Source organism: Lithobates pipiens, unplaced genomic scaffold (assembly GCF_037356315.1).
Source record: "Lithobates pipiens isolate NorthernLeopardFrog02 unplaced genomic scaffold, aLitPip1_a1.2 Scaffold_8, whole genome shotgun sequence".
NCBI lineage: Eukaryota > Metazoa > Chordata > Amphibia > Anura > Ranidae > Lithobates > Lithobates pipiens.
Window position 1 is genome coordinate 94,780,734 of NW_027507903.1, and position 18,515 is coordinate 94,799,248.

Below are 18,515 nucleotides of genomic sequence, written 5' to 3' on the forward strand. Positions count from 1 at the left end.
CGTAACGTGATGACATTATTTTGTTGGACTACGTTCAGGCTAGTAGCCAATACCTTTGGTCTAGGAATTTAACCACTTGAGGACCGCCGTATTGCCATTGTACGTCAGCACAATGGCACAGGCAGGCATAATCACGTACATCTACGTGATTGCCTTCCAGCGGGTGGGGGGTCCCATCGGACCCCCTCCCGCTGGTTACGGCGGTCCGATTCGGTCCAGGAGCGCTCCGTGATGAGGGGATGGCCGTTCGTTTTCGGCCACCCCCTCTGGATCGCTCCTGGCCAATGAGAAGCTTCCTCCCCTGTGTATTGTTTACACAGGAAGGAGGAAGTGATGTCATTCTCCTCGGGGCGGTCTTTTTGACCGGACTACGAGGAGAAGAGTAAAAGTAAGTCTGCACGAACACTACACTGACATGTAGGTACACACAGGCACACAAACCCCCCCCGATCCCCCCCCCGATCGCCCCCCGATCCCCCCCCCGCCCCCCCTCCCCCCCCAGTCACAGTGTCACTGATTGCATTGATCATTTCTTTACTGATCAATGCATTGATCTGAGCATGCGTGGCACTTTGTCCGATCGGAATTCTCTACACACAATCGGACAAAGTCCGATCGGATCATGTTGTCGGAAAGTTTTACAGCTCAGCTCTAAAACTTTGTCCGTCGAATATTCTAACGGAAACAGTCCGATGGAGCCCACACACAGGGAATCATCAGCTGAAAATGCCGATATCTGAATGATGTCTGTGGCCTCAGGTATCATTCAGATATAACCACCGAAAGCCGAGGCCGTCCCTGGACGTCCTACCGGCGCGAAGTGGTTAAGCAGCAGGCCGGCAAGCCTCATCATCAGTCAGCTGGTTTCCCCACTGACTGATGAATGTAAAGAAAAGAATGCCGGCAATAGAAACATTTTTACAAAAAACAGTGTGGGGTCCACCCCTTGACAATTTTTTTTTTTAAAGCTGTGTGGGGTCCCCCCTCAAAATCCATAATAGACAGAATTATCCTAATAATTACCTAATTATCCGAGCATGCAGCCCAGTAGGTCAGGGGTTAGAAAGGGGTGGGACAAGCAAGTGGCCCCCCTCCTGAACCAAACCAGGCCACGTGCCCTTAACATGCGGGGGTGGGTGCTCTGCCCCCTCACACCAAAGAGCCTTGTCCCGATGTTGGGGAATAGGGCCTCATTGTCATGTTGGGGACAAGGGCCTCATTCCCACAACCATGACCAGTGGTTGTGGGGGTCTGCTGGCATGGGGCTTACTAGAATCTTGAAGCTGCCCCCCCCCCATGTGAATGAGTATTGGTACCCGTCACCCATTCACCAAAAAAGTACCAAAAAAGTAATAAAAACACATAGACAGTTTTTGGCAAATTCTTTATTAAAAATAAAAAAGCAGTGTCCCCCGATGTAGATCCATCGTCAATCACGCTGCCCGCTGCACCTGAAAAAAGCTCTTGCCAATGTGAAGGCTGGCTGCCTCTTGCAGGCTAAGCTGTTTGACATTTATTATATAGATAAGGGATGAGGCCACCTGGCTACGTCACCTGGTGGCGCCAGAATAACCAAAAATCGTCCGAACTTGTATTCAGACAGAAACAAATTGCACATGTCTACTTGACCCTCACGCTAAACCCAATCCCCTGTTTTCTGACAAAGCCACATGATCACAAGGTCAGTTCTCATATGGTAATCACTTAGCTTTGCTTATAAACAAAGCCATTTATTACCAACACAGCACTGAAGATTACGACTTCTGCTTATCTTAACAAAGTGTGGATCAGCACTGGGATCCTTAGGAAACCTATATAGTCCCAAGGGTTTCTGTGGGTTACATGAAGACAGTGAATGGCAAACATGCTGTAATTGACTCAAACCTAGTATTTCAGTTGTAGAATGTTCTATTAGCTGTGTGATAAAGTCTAATATTTGGGGAAACCCTAATCATTCAATACAATACATCTCTAAAAGAAATTTGAAATAATTTTTTACTAGTTTGCAAACACTAGACAGTAGAACTGAACAATATTTAGTTTTGTAGAGTACTTGGCATTTTTGTAACAGTTTTTCTTTAACTTTATTCATGTTTTCTTTCCCTGCTCACATATTTTATTCGTATGGTATTACGTGTTTACGTGTGTGCAATTCAGTAACAGCTAAATGTCACAATGTCACTGCAGTGACTTGAGCAGAACCTGCCAGTGTTCCAGCTCCAGCTTCATAGGAAAATGTTACAATGCCACCTTAGTAAAGGAAAATTCCTGTGGATATAACTTTCTGGTAGAACCAGCAGGCATAATATTTTGTTAAATATGAAATATTAAAAGAAGGTTTCCCCTAGAAAAGTACCCTCTCCACTGTCCCCTGGTTAGCCTAGGATTTCACAAACTTCTTTTACGGTCTACTATGTACTACCTTAAAGAGGAAGTAAACCCTGATGAGTTTACTTCCTCTTTCATTCCCTGCAAAGGTAAAGCATAATGGACTACTATGCATCGCATAGTAGTCCATTATGTGTCACTTACCTGACACAGGAGCCAGCGATGTCACCGCTGTCCCCTGTAGTCTGGCGCATCCATCTTTTCGGTGGGTCTTCGCTGCTCCACCGCTGTCATTCGGCGAAGCCGCGATGACTTCACTTCCACGCATGTGCAGGGGAGCCGCCACGCGTGGCATATTCGCCGTTGACGGTGCCGCGCTCAGTGCGCCTGCGCGTCGCTGTCTACGGCGCATGCGCCATAGACAGCGGTGCCTGTCTTTCGGTTAATATCTCCTAAACCGTGTAGGTTTAGGAGATATTTCTTGGACCTACAGGTAAGCCTTAATCTAGGCTTACCTGTAGGTCAAAGTGTGTTGTAAGGGTTTACAACCACTTTAATTTATGTAATTCTTACTATTTGTATGAACACCTGTCAAAATTTCAATAAATATAGTAATTAAGAAAAATGGTTTCAACTATTTGACATTTTAGAAACATGTAATAAACATTTGCTTGAAGTGTTTTAATTTAGATGCATGCTAAATTAAATGTACAGTGTTTGTGTATATATTTTATTTATTATGTAAAAAAAAAAAAAAATAATACAGTGGGGGTTATTTACGAAAGGCAAATCAACTTTGCACTGCAAGTGCACTTGGAAGTGAAGTCACTCTAAATCTAAGGGGTAGATGTGAAATGAGTGGAAGCTCTGCTGATTTTATCATCCAATCATATGCAAGCTAAAATGCTGTTTTTTATTTTCCTTGCATATCCCCCTCGGATCTACAGTGACTTCACTTCCAAGTGCACTTGCAGTGCAAAGTGGATTTTCCTTTAGTAAATAACCCCCAGTATCTCACAAAAGCGAGTACACCCCTCACATTTTTGTAAATATTTTATTATATCTTTTCATGTGACAACACTGAAGAAATTACACTTTGCTACAATGTAAAGTAGTGAGTGTACAGCTTGTATAACAGTGTAAATTTGCTGCCCCCTCAAAATAACTCAACACACAGCCATTAATGTCTAAACTGCTGGTAACAAAAGTGAGTACACCCCTAAGTTAAAATGTCCAAATTGGGCCCAATAAGCCATTTTCCCTCCCCGGTGTCATGTGACTCGTTAGTGTTAAAAGGCCTCAGGTGTGAATGTGGAGCAGGTGTGTTAAACTTGGTGTTATCGCTCTCACTCTCTCATGCTGGTCACCAGAAGTTAATAATGGCACCTCATGGCAAAGAACTATAAAATAATTGTTGCTCTACATAAAGATGGCCTTGGCTGTAAGAAGATTGCCAAGACCCTGAAACTGAGTTAAAGCATGGTGACCAAGACCATACAGCGGTTTAACAAGACAGGTTCCACTCAGAACAGGCCTCGTCATGGTCGACCAAAGCAGTTGAGTGCACGTGCTCAGCGTCATATCCAGAGGTTGTCTCTGGGAAATAGACGTATGAGTGCTGCCAGCAGTGCTACAGAGGTTGAATGGGTGGGGGGATCAGCCTGTCAGTGCTCACACCATATGCCGCACACTGCATAAAATTTGTCTGCATGGCTGTCGTCCCAGAAGTAAGCCTCCTCTAAAGATGATGCATAAGCCCGCAAGCAGTTTGCTGAAGACAAGCAGACTAAGGGCATGGATTACTGGAACCATGTCCTGTGATCTGATGAGACCAAGATAAACTTATTTGGTTCATATGGTGTCAAGTGTGTGTGGCAGCAACCAGGTAAGGCGTACAAAGATAAGTGTGTCTTGCCTACAGTCAAGCATTGTGGTGGGAGTGTCAAGGTCTGGGGCTGCATGAGTGCTGCCGGCACTGGGTGAGCTACATTTCATTGAGGGAACCATGAATGCCAACATGTACTGTGACATACTGCAGCAGAGCATGATCCCCTCCCTTCGGAGATGGGGCTGCAGGGCAGTATTCCAACATGATAATGACCCCAACCACACCCCCAAAATGACCACTACCTTGCTAAAGAAGCTGAGGGTAAAGGTGATGGACTGGCCAAGCATGTATCCAGACCTAAACCCTCTGTAGGACATCCTCCATCAGAAGGTGGAGGAGCACAAGGTCTCTAACATCCACCAACTCTGTGATGTCGTCATGGAGGAGTTGATGAGGACTCCAGTGGCAACCTGTAAAGCTCTGATGAACTCCATGCCCAAGAGGGTGAAGGCAGTGCTGGAAAATAATGATGGACACACAAAATATTTACACTTTGGACCCAATTTGGATATTTTCACTTAGGGGTTTACTCACTTGTTGGTAGCGGTTTAGACATTAATGGGTGTGTGTTGAGTTATTTTGAGGGGACAGCAAGTTTACACTGTTATGCAAGCTGTACACTCACTACTTTACATTGTAGCGAAGTGTCATTTCCTCAGTGTTGTCACATAAAAAGATAGAAGAGAATATTTGCAAAAATGTGTATATTATGTGTGTATATATACATATATATATATATATATATATATATATATATATATATATATATATATATATATATATATATATATATATTCATTCTTATTGGGCAGGAAAAATGAACTGCATATAAATATGTCATACTTACTGTATATTTCACACCAGTGTATGGAGCTCACATGTTTTCACATTTACTGTTGTACATTTTACCTGTTATTTACAGAGCTCAATAGTAGAAGCTCACATTTATATAATTATCTGAAAAACTCAACCCCCTCCTTCCCCCTTCCTGACCGCTGCATTCAGATAAGGCCAAAAAAGTGTCTGTGAATGAGAGGTGTGATTTTGCCCCTTTCTGGCACACAAACATAAACAAGCTTCAACATGCTTCAGCAATGGAGTCTTGCGTGGTGAGAATGCATACAGGCCATGGTGGTTGAGTGTATTACTAGTTTTCTTTGAAACAATTGTACCTGCTAATTGCAGGTCTTTCTGAAGCTCTCAAGTGGTCTTTGGCTCTTGGACAACTTTTCTGATAATTTTTTTGCTCCTCTGTCAGAAACCTTGCAAGGAGCACCTGGTCGTGACAGTTTATGGTGAAATTATGTTCTTTCCACGTCCGGATCATGGCCCCAACAGTGCTCACTGGAACATTCAGAAGTTTAGAAATCCTTCTGTAACCAATGCAATCAGTATGTTTTGCAACAATAAGCTTGCAAAGGTCTTGAGAGAGCTCTTTGCTTTTACCCATCATTTTATTTATTTCAGGTACTTATATAGCACCAATTTACGCAGTGCTTTACATATACATTGTACATTCACATTAGTCCCTACCCTCAAGGAGCTTACAACCTAAGGTCACTAACACATATTCATACATACTAAGGCCAATTTAGACAGAATCTGATTAACCTACCAGTATGTCTTTAGAGTGTGGGAGGAAACCAAAGTACCCAGAGGAAACCCATGCAGGCACAGGGAGAACATGCAAACTCCAGGCAGATGGTGTCGTGGTGGGGATTTGAACCAGTGACCCTTTTTGCTGCTAGGTGAAAGTGCTAACCACTACACCCCTGCGCTGCCATCATGAGATGTTTCTTGTGTGACACCTTGGTAATGAGACACCTTTTTATAGTCCATCAGTTGAGACTGAACCAGCTGATATTAATTTGCACTGACAAAGGGCAGGATTGCTTTCTAACTACTGATAGATTTCAGCTGGTGTCTTGGCTTTCTAGGCCTTTTTGCACCTCCCTTTCTTGATGTGTTCAATACTTTTTCCCTGTGTGATTGCATTTTCTTTTATACATAACTAAAAGAGAAGGTCCAGCCTGGGTGAAAAAAATCAGCAGCTATAAATACTGTAGCTGCTGAGTTTTAATATTAGTACACTTAACTGTGCAGGGACCTGCAATGTCAGCACCCCAGCTGATCTTCAGATCGACTCTTGGGTGCTGCCCCCACTATTCCTGTTAAGTGAACTTGGCAGTGAACCTTTTAGCTTCACTGCTGGTTCCCTACTGCACACGCGCAAATCGCACTGTGTTTTCTAATTGGCCCAGTGGCGGGGGAAGGAGGAGGGGGACCACGGCCTTGTCTGTAGAAGTGGGGAAGGGGACCTCTCAAAACCAGGTCCCCGCCCCCCCCAAAGGTGCCAAAAGGCGGGGCGTATAAGCGTAAGTTCCCCTTTTGGGTGGAACTCCGCTTTAATTTCTGAATGTATTTGTTTTGGTTTCTTTGTATGTATGGATTGCATGGGTTGTTCCCGACATGTGGTGAAAATGTCATGTGAATAGCACCTTTAGAAATATATTTACCTAGAAAAATTGTGACATTTTCAATACTTATTTTACCTGCTATATATAAAAATGTATCTCATTACACAAGAAGCATCTCATGATGGGTAAAAGCAAAGAGCTCTCAAGACCTTCACAAACCTTATAGTTGCAAAACATACTGATGACATTGGTTACAGAAGGATTTCTAAACTTCTGAATGTTTCAATGAGCACTGCTGGGGCCATAATCCGGAAGTGGAAAGAACATAATTTCACCATAAACCGGCCACGCCCAGGTGCTCTTCACAAGATTTCTAACAGAGGAGTGAAAAGGATTATCAGAAGACCTGTCCAATGACCACTTGTGGAGAGTTTCAGAAAGACCTGGAATTAGCAAAATATATATAAAACAATAAGTAATGCACTCAACTGCCATGGCCTGTACGCTCACCACGCAAAACTCCATTCCTGACGAAAAAGCATGTTGAAGCTCATTTAACATTTGCTGCACAACATTAAGACAAGCCTGTGAAATACTCTGAGAGTATAGTCTGGTCAGATGAGTCCAAAATTGAACTCTTTAGATGCCATAACACACACCATGTTTGGAGGTCAAATGGCACTGCACATCACCGCAAAAACAGTATCCCAACAGTAAAGTTTGGAGGTGGGAACATCATGTGGGGTTGTTTTTCATCATACGGTACTGGCAAACTTAATTTTATTGAAGGAAGGATGAATGGAAAAATGTACCAAGACATTCTTGATAAAAATCTGTTGCCATCTACCAGGATGATGAAGATGAAACGAGGGTGGACATTTCAGCAAGAAAATGATCCCAAACACGATGCCAATAAAACTGTCAATTGGTTTCAAAGAAAGTAAATAAAGCTGCTAGAATGGCCCAACCAATGACCTTACTTGAATTAAATATAAAATCTATGGAAAGAGCTAAAGATCAGAGTTTACAGAAGAGGCCCACAGGACCTTCAAAATTTGAAGACTGTGTGGAAGAATGGGCCAAAATCACACCTGAGTAATGCATGCAACTAGTTTCTTCATATAGGAGGTGTCTTGAAGCTGTCAATACCAACAAAGGATCTTTAATAAAGTATTAAGTACATTTCAGTTAGCATGTTCAACACTTTTTCCCTGTGGCATTCCATTTTATTACACATAACTTCATTTCTGAACTTGTTCGTTTCTTTGTATGTATGGATTGCATGGGTTGTTACCGACATGTGGTGAAAATGTCATGTCAATAGCACCTTTAGAAATATATTTACCTAGAAAAATGGTGACTCCATTTGTTCCATATTTATTTTACCCACTATATTATAATATATATATATATATATATATATATATATATATATATATATATATTTATATATATTTATATTAAATATCTCACAAAAGTCAGTACACCCCTCACATGTTTGTATATATTTTATTATATCTTTTCATGTGATCCCAGATGACGACTTTTTAGTTGAAACGCGTCGGGTGGATTCCTCTGCAGACACCGCTATTTCTGTATTCATGTACATGTCGTTTTTTTTATTCTAACAAAATGTGAGTCTTTTTCTAATTTTAATTATTAAAATTTTCTACGTGACAATATTGCGCTATGTCGGGTTTCTGCTTTTATGGTTCCATGTACGAGATTATCATTCCATCTCACATTGGACAGTAACGATTTGTTCACCTAATGTGATGTGGCTCTACAAGCTGAGTTCAAGGAATATCCATCCCATCGGATAGATCTCATATACAAATCCCATAAGACTTGGGGGACGTATGTCTCACTTAGTCCAAGTCCTCTGGTAAGCCTCCTCTATTCTGACGGTGGTGGCGGTGTTGCATGTTAGAAGAGCACATCGTTTCTGAAAGCAACTTTTGGAAAAATTTACCTCTCTACATACTCACCATTGGACATTATATTTCTGAGACTTGTTTGGCACGAGGACTTTTTTCAATATTTTTTTCACTTATATATTTTCATGTATATATTTATTTCACTTATATTTTATGTTTATTAAAATTTTTTAAATAAGACTCTGGTTCCTATGTTTAATTAATATTAAGGAATATGGTTTTTATTGTTTGACTGATTTATATGGTGATCTATATAAGTTTATTTCTTTATCATAGTGCTACACATTAATTTCTTCTTTTCATGTGACAACACTGAAGAAATTTGCTACAATGTAAATTAATGAGTGTACAGATGGTATAACAGCGTACATTTTCTGTCCCCTCAAAATAACTCAACACACAGCAATTATATCATAAGTTTGTAGATGTCCAAACCTTAAAAAAAAATGAATTAATTTGATACCAAATTATAATAATTTTCCATTAAAAACAAAAAAAAACTGTGCTGATGTCCCTTTATTGTAAGCTTGCTTTAAATAACACCATCTAAATATGATTTCACATTGCAGTTCAAAATGCAATGTCAGTCACAAATATTTAGCATTTTGAAATTTCTATTTCTTTCAGTTCTGTGGTTTTATAAAAGAGCTCATGAAAAGCCAGCCCCGGAGGCATCAGTGTCACAGAAATACAATTTGTTAAGGAGGTTCTTCAACTAAGCTCAGCTTAACATCAATTCTCAAAAAATTTCACAGGGGTTATAAAAATAAAAACAAATTTAGCAATGCACTATGGAATGAATTTAATGTGCCTCTATACTTTTCCTGCCACAAGAGAGACACCATTGGGAAATGTAGACAATTTCTATCTAACAAATGAAAAGCACACATCTTGGCCCCTAACAATGTCAAGAAGTCCAAAATACTGTAATCTAGCATGAAAGCATGATAAAAGACCCACATGAATTTCGATGACAGCAGTACACAGAGATCAATGCTTGCTGCTCCAGGGCCACAGTAATGGAACAGTCTCTATCATCTTGTTTTAATTACTGACATACTGTATATGAAGCACAAAGGTTCTGAATGCTTCTTATTAATCAAACCTGTATATTTCAACTCTACCAATAACAAAAGCCTGACATCCCTAGTAATTACAGCAGTAGAAAGGTTAATGCCATGTACACACAGCCGGACTTTTCGACAGCAAAGGTCCGACGGAACGATTCCATCGGACAATTCGACCACGTGTGGGCTTCATTGGACCTTTGTTGTTGAAAAATCAGACGGACTTTAGATTTAGAACATGTTTTAAATCTTTCTGACAGACTCTAGTCCGGTCGAAAAATCCATTAGTCTGTATGCAAGTCTGACAGACGAAAACCGACAGCTATTGGCTACTGGCTATGAACTTAATTATTCTAGTCTGGTTGTACGTCATCACGGTCAAATCCATCAGACTTTGGTGTGATTGTGCGTGTCCAAGTCTGTTCGTTCGGAAAGTCCGTCGGAAGTCCGCCAAAAGTCAGTCGGGAAGACCGTCGGACCTAGTCTGCCGGAAAGTCCGGTCGTGTGTACATGGCATAAGAAACCACAGGGTCACTTACAACAGAAAGCCAGCCCTATGAAAGAAGCCAATCTCTACTTACTTTTGCAGCACTGGCGCTTCACTGCAGGTAATCCATGTTATTGGTGTGTGAATGCCTGCTCCTCCAGCCGCACACAGTAGTTCCTCCCAGTGGCTTATACGTCATTAAAGAATGGGAGAGACCGGATGTATGGGGTCACTCTGTTGGCGAAAACTGATGTATGGGGGCACTCTGATGGGGGTAACTGATATAGGAGGGTATTCTGATTGGGTTTTCTGTTTTATGGGGTTACTGTGATACGGGCACCTGATGTATGGTGACATTTTGATGAGGAATTCTTATGTAAGGGGGTATCCTGATGGAAACACCTTACACAAGTGGCACTGTGATGGCGCCATCTAATGTAAGGGGGCACTCTGAGTGTGACACCTGATGTATGGGGGTACTCTGACAGGGACACCTGATATAAGGCAGTACTGTGATGGGGCAACTGATCAGGAGGGGTACTCTGGTGAAGACAACTAATCTAAGGGGGTACTTTGGTGGAACCACCTTATGTATGGGGGCACTCTAATAGGGACACCTGATATAAGGAAGTACTCTGATGGGAACACCTGGTGTAAGGTGGTACTGGACCTGCTTGAATTTGAATTCATTACCCCTGCTCTAGACAGTATTTATATTCACACAATCTTTCTTTTGTGCGCACATGCACCAACTCTAGCTGCTCCCACACATACCGACTCACACCCTGACTCTTGGGCAAAGCCTTCTGCCTCAGGACTGTGGATTAGGTGGAGCTCTGATCTACAGTTATTCCCAAGCTAAAAAGGATTGTGTCCAGCTGCACAATTTATGGTAGCTAATTGCTCGCAAAATGTGGACCTACGGTTGGAGACTTCACTCCTCCCATGTCTCTAAGAAGCCTCCAGGACTCAACCAGGATTTACCAAGCCCTGAGGAAACCAACATGCATGTTTTCTTTTTACATGACACATGTCCTGGAACCCTTCACCCTGTAAGGGCGAGAGCTCTTAAACCTTTTATGACCCTGCCATCCAGTCTCACTTGCAAAATTGCACTCTAACTGGATTTTTTAACCACTTCAGCCCTGGAAGGATTTACCCTCTTCCTGGCCAATCAATTGTTTGCGTTATGGCACTGCGTCGTACCCAAACAAAATTTACGTAATTTTTTTTCCCACAAATAGAGATTTCTTTTGGTGGGGTTTGATCACCTCTGTGGTTTTTATTTTTTTGCGGTATAAACAAAAAAAGAGTGAAAAGTTTGAGAAAAAAAAGCAATATTTTTTCATTTTTGCTATAATAAATATCCCCAAAAAATATATAAAAACAAATTTCTTCCACGGTTTAGGTCAATATGTATATATTGTACAGGGGATAGATTTATGGCATTTTTATTAATAATTTTTTTGATTAGTAATGGCAGATAGATCGGAAACATTTGACACTATTTTGGGACCATTGGCATTTATACAATGATCAGTGCTACAAAAATGCACTGATTATTGTGTAAATGTCACTGGCAGGGAAGGGGTTAAAAACTAGGGGACAATCAAGGGGTTAACTGTGTTCCCTCGGCATGTTCTAACTGTAGGGGGGTGGGCTCACTAGAACATGACAGAGATCATTGCTCCTGATCACTGGGAGCAGTAGATCCCTGTCATGTTGCTAGGCATAACAGGGAAATGCCTTGTTTACATAGGCATCTCCTCGTTCAGCCTCTCCATGCCACGATCGTGGGCCACCGGCAGACATCGAGGCCGCGGGACCCACATGCATGCTCCAGCGATGCGTGCACACCACTAACTGTGGATGATGCAGCGACATACGGGTACTTTGTTTTGCGCACATGCAACATGGCATTGTCCTGTCACAAATCAAAGTATGATAATTGCTTTTAAATAATTTGAAATAAAACACTATAAACTTAGCAATACACATGAAATTGTCATTGAGCTATCATTTCACCTAATACGTATATTCTGAATTCCATGTAAGACTGTAACCTGTAAACTATAGTAACATCTCTGAACAGTTTCAGCATAGAAAAATTGAGAACCATTCAATATTTCTAATCCAATGGACCTCTGGCTGTATACTCCCCACACTGAGGCTGCTGTACTAACAAATCATTTGTATTGCGTGACTATGTCTCTCTGTATGTGGTTGCACAATTCCTATAGTTATATTCTGGTAATCTCTTGCATGCTGACAATCATTTTGTCAATTCATGTTTGGAAAGTTTACAGATATCTGAGTCATTCCTCCTCAAACATATTTTTTAACTATGGATATACATCTAAGGTAGAAACAATCACTTTTTATATATAACTCAACTAATAATACCCACGCTACCCATACTCCATGTACAGCTGCTGTACAAAAATACACAAAGTTTCAAATTTTTAGGGATCTTTTAACCACTGGTATAGTACCACTGGATTGGCATAAGGACAATGTGATGTCTATATTTAAAATGGGATCAAAGCATTTACTAAGTAACTATAGACCTGTTGATTTAACATCTATAGTTGGGAATATACTGGAGAGTTTAAGAAAAGACCACATTGATGAGTTCTTGCTGGAAAAAAAAAATATTTTAAGCAACAGACAGCATGGATTCATGAAAGACAGAAATCAGACAAATCAGATTTCCTTTTTGAGGAGATAAGAAAAACTTGGGACAGAGGGGTGGCTGTGAACGTAGTATACCTGGATTTTGCAAAGCTTTTGACACCGTTCCCCACACACGGCTAATGTGTAAGGTGCAGATTTGGAAATATCAGTATGTAAATGGGTAGAAAACTGTCTAAAAGACCAAATTCAGAGAGTAGTGGTTAATGATTCATACTCTGAATGGTTATCAATGGTTTATCCCAGGGTTCAGTGTTGGGACTCTTACTTTTTAATATATTTATAAATGATATAGGGTTTGGGAATTAAAGTAACATTTTAGTCTTTGGAGATGACACCAAGCTATGCAGTGGAATAACATCCTTACAGGATGTCTCCAACTTATAAGCCAACCTCAATTCACTGTTTAATTGGGCAACTATGTGGCAGATAAGGTTTAAAGTGGTTGAAACTCTTTGAACAAAAAAAAAATGAAAAAAAAAAAAACACTGTATGACAATGACAAAGGCATAATGAACTAGTATGCATTGCATACTAGTTCACTATGAAATACTTACCTTAGAACAAAGCCTTCCAGTGGCACCCGCACACCGCTGAGACGGCTGACATCTTTCCCAGAGTTTCTTCCTGGTTCACAGGCTCCAATGTTGTGAGTGGCCGGAGCCGCGATGACGTCACTCCCGCGCCGTGCTGTTCCTTCAGGGGGTATGCTCCAGTGATATCACTGGCTGAATGTAATTTAAATATCTCCTAAACGGTACATGTTTGGGAGATATTTACACTACCTATAGGTAAGCCTTATTATAGGCTTACCTACAGGTAAATGTCTGCAGAGAAAGTGTACTTCCTCTTTAAAGTGGTTGTAAAAGCAGAAGGTTTTTTTTTTATCTTAATGCATTCTATTCTATTTTATTTGAATGCATTCAGCTCAGGTGCCTCATTTCAAGCTGCTTGCTGTGGTGGCACTCAACAGATGGGAGGTGCCAGGAGTGCCGAAGAGGGACCAGAGAAGAGGAGGATTGGGGCTGGTCTGTGCAAAACCACTGCACAGAGCAGGTAAGTATGTGTTTATGTTATGTATGTTATATGTTTGTTATTTTGAAACAAAAAAAATTGACTTTATTATCACTTTAATGTTGATAGATGAGAGAGAGAGAGAAATAATTTTGCCCCTGTACAAATCATTAGTAAGACCTCATCTGGAATATGCAGTTAATTTTTGGGCACCAGTTCACAAAAAGGATATCGGGAACTGGAGAAAGTGCAGAGAAGGGCAACCAAACTCATAAGAGGCATGGAGAAACTTAGCAATGAGGAAAGATTAGAGGAACTGAATTTATTCTCTCTTGAGAAGAGGAGATTAAGGGGGATATGAATGAATACATAAGTGGTCCATATAGTTAACTTGGTGTAAAGTTATTCACTTTAAGGTCATCACAGAGGACAAGGGGCACTCTTTACATCTGGAGTAAAGGACATTTAATCTCCAAATACAGAGAGGCTTCATTGTTGGTGAGGTTGAAAAACAACTCAAGTCCATCAAGTCCAATCTGTGTGTGTGCTTTTACGTTTATATTACATTGTATATCCTTGTATGTTGTGGTCATTTTTGAAATTATCCATGCTCCCCACTGAAACCACTACCTGTAGAAGAGAATTCCACATCCTTACTGTTCTAACAGTAAAGAACCTCTACGCAGTTTAAGGTTAAACCGCTTCTCTTCTAATCTTAGTGATTGACCATGTGTCTTTTTAAATTCCCTTGCGCGGAATAGTTTTATCCCTATTGTGGTGTCACCAGTAAGGTAAAATGTGGAATAGAATCCCTCAAGAGCTGGTTCTGGCCAGCTTAGTAGATTGCTTTCGTTCCTAAATGTACATCTCATTGCAAACACTGCATTCTGTAAACTAAAAAAAGTTAATAAATTAATAAATAATAATGAATAAATGATCAATTGGGGGCACTGATAAATCACTGTAATTCCAGCAGCAGGTAGGTGAAGGTTGAAACTCCGGTATTGAATTTTGACTATGAAAATCTCAAAAATCTATAAGAAGCTGGTTCATAATTAGCCTGCCAGCATCTACTCAAAGCTTAAATATCAGTTTTGAATAGATTGGTCTTTTAGGCCCCTCTCACACAGCTGTTCCATTCAAAACCCTCTGTCAATTGTTCAGGTGATCTGAAAAAAGCTCAATGTTAGTCTAAGAACAGGCAAATGTATACAGATGTCCTTTACATCTGATTACCTCCAAGTCCATCTTAGTCTGAAAAACAAGTGTTCACCTGCCTACATCATTCTGCACGTAGACCTAGCGTAGGTCTGTTTCAGGCTAGAGGAAACCCAGAATGGACAGGGATGTCCTAAAAGTGACCTTCATTTCGTTCCGCTCTGATTCAGCAGAGGATCTGTTTATAGATCTCCGGCTGACCAGAACGGATGCTGCCCAGGTGAAAAGGCTGTTAATATGAAGGCTTTTTCCCTTTTGTTTACTATATCACTCATTTGGTGTATATTGAGTCGCAGGTCAAGAAAATGTGTCATTAAAGTGGTAGATCTGTTCTAGGTAATATTTTATGGCAGTAAAAATGTATAATAGTATATCTCCATGCTTTCACTTTTCTTATTCATGTATGCTGTGACAGAACAATGAATAATTCTGCCAAGCATCCCCATAGTTCAGTTCAATGAAGAATGTCAGCTGCATAAGGAGCCATATTTCTGGATCTGTCATGGCACATAGATCGATGTACTAAAATGCAGCTCTCTGCCCTGCCTGCTGACAAACTATCTCCTACACTATGCTTGCAGCAGAAGAAAATGAAATTAATGACAACAAAGCGCTGTTAGCGAAAATTGAAGGGGTACAATTAGGTTCACACTTTGTGATAATAATTGACCCTTGTCATAATGTCAGGCTATACAAAACACAGAAGAGAAGAACAGAAGTATATTTCCACTGAGTCAAATTTAGTAATGTGGGTTACGTGCAAATATGCTCAATCTGAAACAACTATGCACTGACTAGCATCATTAAGACAAACTAGAGTGAGCTCTTCTGATCTCCTCTTTTTTTCTGAAATCATTGTTTTTGTGTCATCTGCAGGTAAGACAAGGAGGTTGATTTACTAAAACTAGAGAGTGCAAAACCTGGTGCAGCTGTGTATGGTTGCCAATCAGCTTCTTGAATTAACCACTTGCTGACCCGCCACAGTACATATACATGTAAAGTATACTGTATATACATATCCATCATTGTGCCCACCAGGGTGCACAGCACGTCCAACCACACCCCCCGCATGCACGACTGCTGTATCAACCAGACACAGCAGATTGTCACGGTACAAGGCCACTTTGAGGGGCTCGAGGATCACAATGTCAGCAAAGCTGTTATGAATGAGATTCATTCCTATTCTTCCTATAATAGTGAGCCGTGATTGGCCCACAACCATCACATGGTACCTGGGCCAACCACAGCACCTTGTACCATGTGATTAGCTGTAGTCAATCACAGATCACTAGTAATCACATCTGTGATGAATGTATTTAAAAAAACTATTAGATAGGCATCTGAATGACCACAGCATACAGGGATATACAATGTAATACTGACATAAAATCACACACGCAGGTTGGACTTGATTCACTTGTGTCTTTTTTCAACCTCGTCTGCTATGTAACTATCAAACTCATTCATTACCGTTCAAAGCATTACTGGTAATTGTATCACCAATCAAAATGTTAAAAAAAAATCCCTGATCACCCCCTTTCTCTCAGAGAGTGTTGACCATGGTGACACTGAACTATTCTGATGAAAGTATGTAAAAAAAAAAGAAAGAAATTGGAAAAAAACTATTAAAATTAAAAATTATTTGGATTTTTTTTTACATACTTGTCAATGTTTTTTTTAACATACTTTCTCCAGTCAATGTCCCTGATCACCACCACACCAGTCATATGATGATGCTGTACTGCACTGGTGACAGAAAGTAAGAAATAATTGTAAAAAAAAAAAAAAAATTGAATGTCTTCAATTTAAACAAAAAAGTCCCAAAAATGAATACTTGAACAAACTCGCCATGCCTTTTACTACATGCCTCAGACAGTCTACTTATCAAAAAAATATTTCATTTATATTGCAAAAAAAATAAAACAGCAGTGATGAAATGCCACATAAAGAAAGCTCTATTTGTGTGAAAAAAAAGATAAACATTTAATTTGCCTACATTGCATGACCCTGCAATTGTAAGTTAAAGTAGCACAGTGCTGAATAACAAAAAAATGCCCTGGTCATGAAGGGGATGAAACCTTCCAGAGCTGAGGTAGTTAAACTTTGACAAAAAACCTAGAAGCTAATTGGTTTCTGTGCAAATCAGTTTTAGTAAATCAACCCCATGGCATTTACTACCACAAATAAATGTACTATGATACCATTTTTAGAGGACTGCCAAATTTGCCATATCAAAGGGCGGGAGCCACAGTGTCCTTGCTACTTTACCAACAGAAAACATGAACTCCTGCAAAATAATTGCACCTACTGTAATTTAATCTTTTCTTGTGAAGAACAACACAAAAGGCTTAGAAAAGATGGCATGTAGAGTTTTCAGAGGTGGGAGCAATCATTCTGTAATGCCTAGTAAACATGATGAGATTATCGGACAAATGATATTCCTTTTTTTAGTTGCATGCTGATCTCATATCGAAAATAAAGAGTTTACTAAAGTGACGAAAAATTCTCGTATAACAGAATAAAAATGTAGAAATGATGTGATGTGTTGTAGTGTATTTGTATTGTATTTTCCAATAACAACTGTACTGATTAAACAAAAATTATACCAGATCATACGAGAAAAATGTTTGTGCTTGACCCATCGGATAATATCAGATGAACTGTCGTGATTGGCTCTTAAAAGCTCTGTACTAATGATCAGATTATCGTATGATCGATTAGAATTCAGCATTTTTCGTACAATTTTCTGATCGTGTGTACGGGCCTTTAGTTCATTATCATGAAGATTAGTAGTTAGCACTGCAGAGGCCAATTTGTACACAGTGTAGCCATGTTCCCCCATGTTCACCTAGTAAAATATAGTGTTCTCATATAGAAACAGGCTTTGCTACTGATGTATATATTCCTTGGCAAGGGTTTAGTTTTTTTAGTTTTTTAGTTTAGTTTTTTACAATAAAGCTGGACACTTTCCTTTTCCCAATGAGTAAAATAAAAGCTACTTAAATTGACATGTAAATATGGTATACGTGTTGTGTAGATACATTGATGACAGCACAAACTAGAATCTTTTGCTAATTTTAAAGGAATTTAGATATAAAGACATAAAACAAAGTAAGATCCACTTGCAACATACCTGTGTATCAGCATTTAAAACCTTGATCCTCTGTGTCGATATGAAAAGGTCCACTTCTGTTAACGTCTGTGAGTCTCCTTCTGAATTCTAGAATAGGGCAAATAAAAAGAGAGTCGTTTAATTCAAAATTCACAATTCTAAGCTAAAATGGTCCATTTTACAGTATTTTGATGAGAAGTGTGACACATGCAAAAATGTTTCATGAATTCACGTGGTAGGTTGGTGGCTATCATAAAAGCAAGTAAACCAAATACAAACTGCAAAAGTGTATATAAATTAAAAAAAAAATCATGGGTAGTTTAACTAATAATGACTTAAGCAATTTTTGATTTTCA

The 18,515-nt window shown here is 39.9% G+C and overlaps 1 protein-coding gene across 2 annotated transcripts in view; it reads right to left on the reverse strand.

The window, feature by feature from the left end:
* The window catches only part of APBA2 (amyloid beta precursor protein binding family A member 2), a 655,935-nt gene that overhangs the window by 161,010 nt on the left and 476,410 nt on the right, over positions 1 to 18,515 (reverse strand). For both annotated transcript variants that reach the window (XM_077472278.1, XM_077472277.1), the window contains one exon: positions 18,181 to 18,267. In XM_077472278.1, coding sequence (XP_077328404.1) covers positions 18,181 to 18,267 — 87 coding nt within the window. The remainder of the gene's footprint in view (positions 1 to 18,180; positions 18,268 to 18,515) is intronic.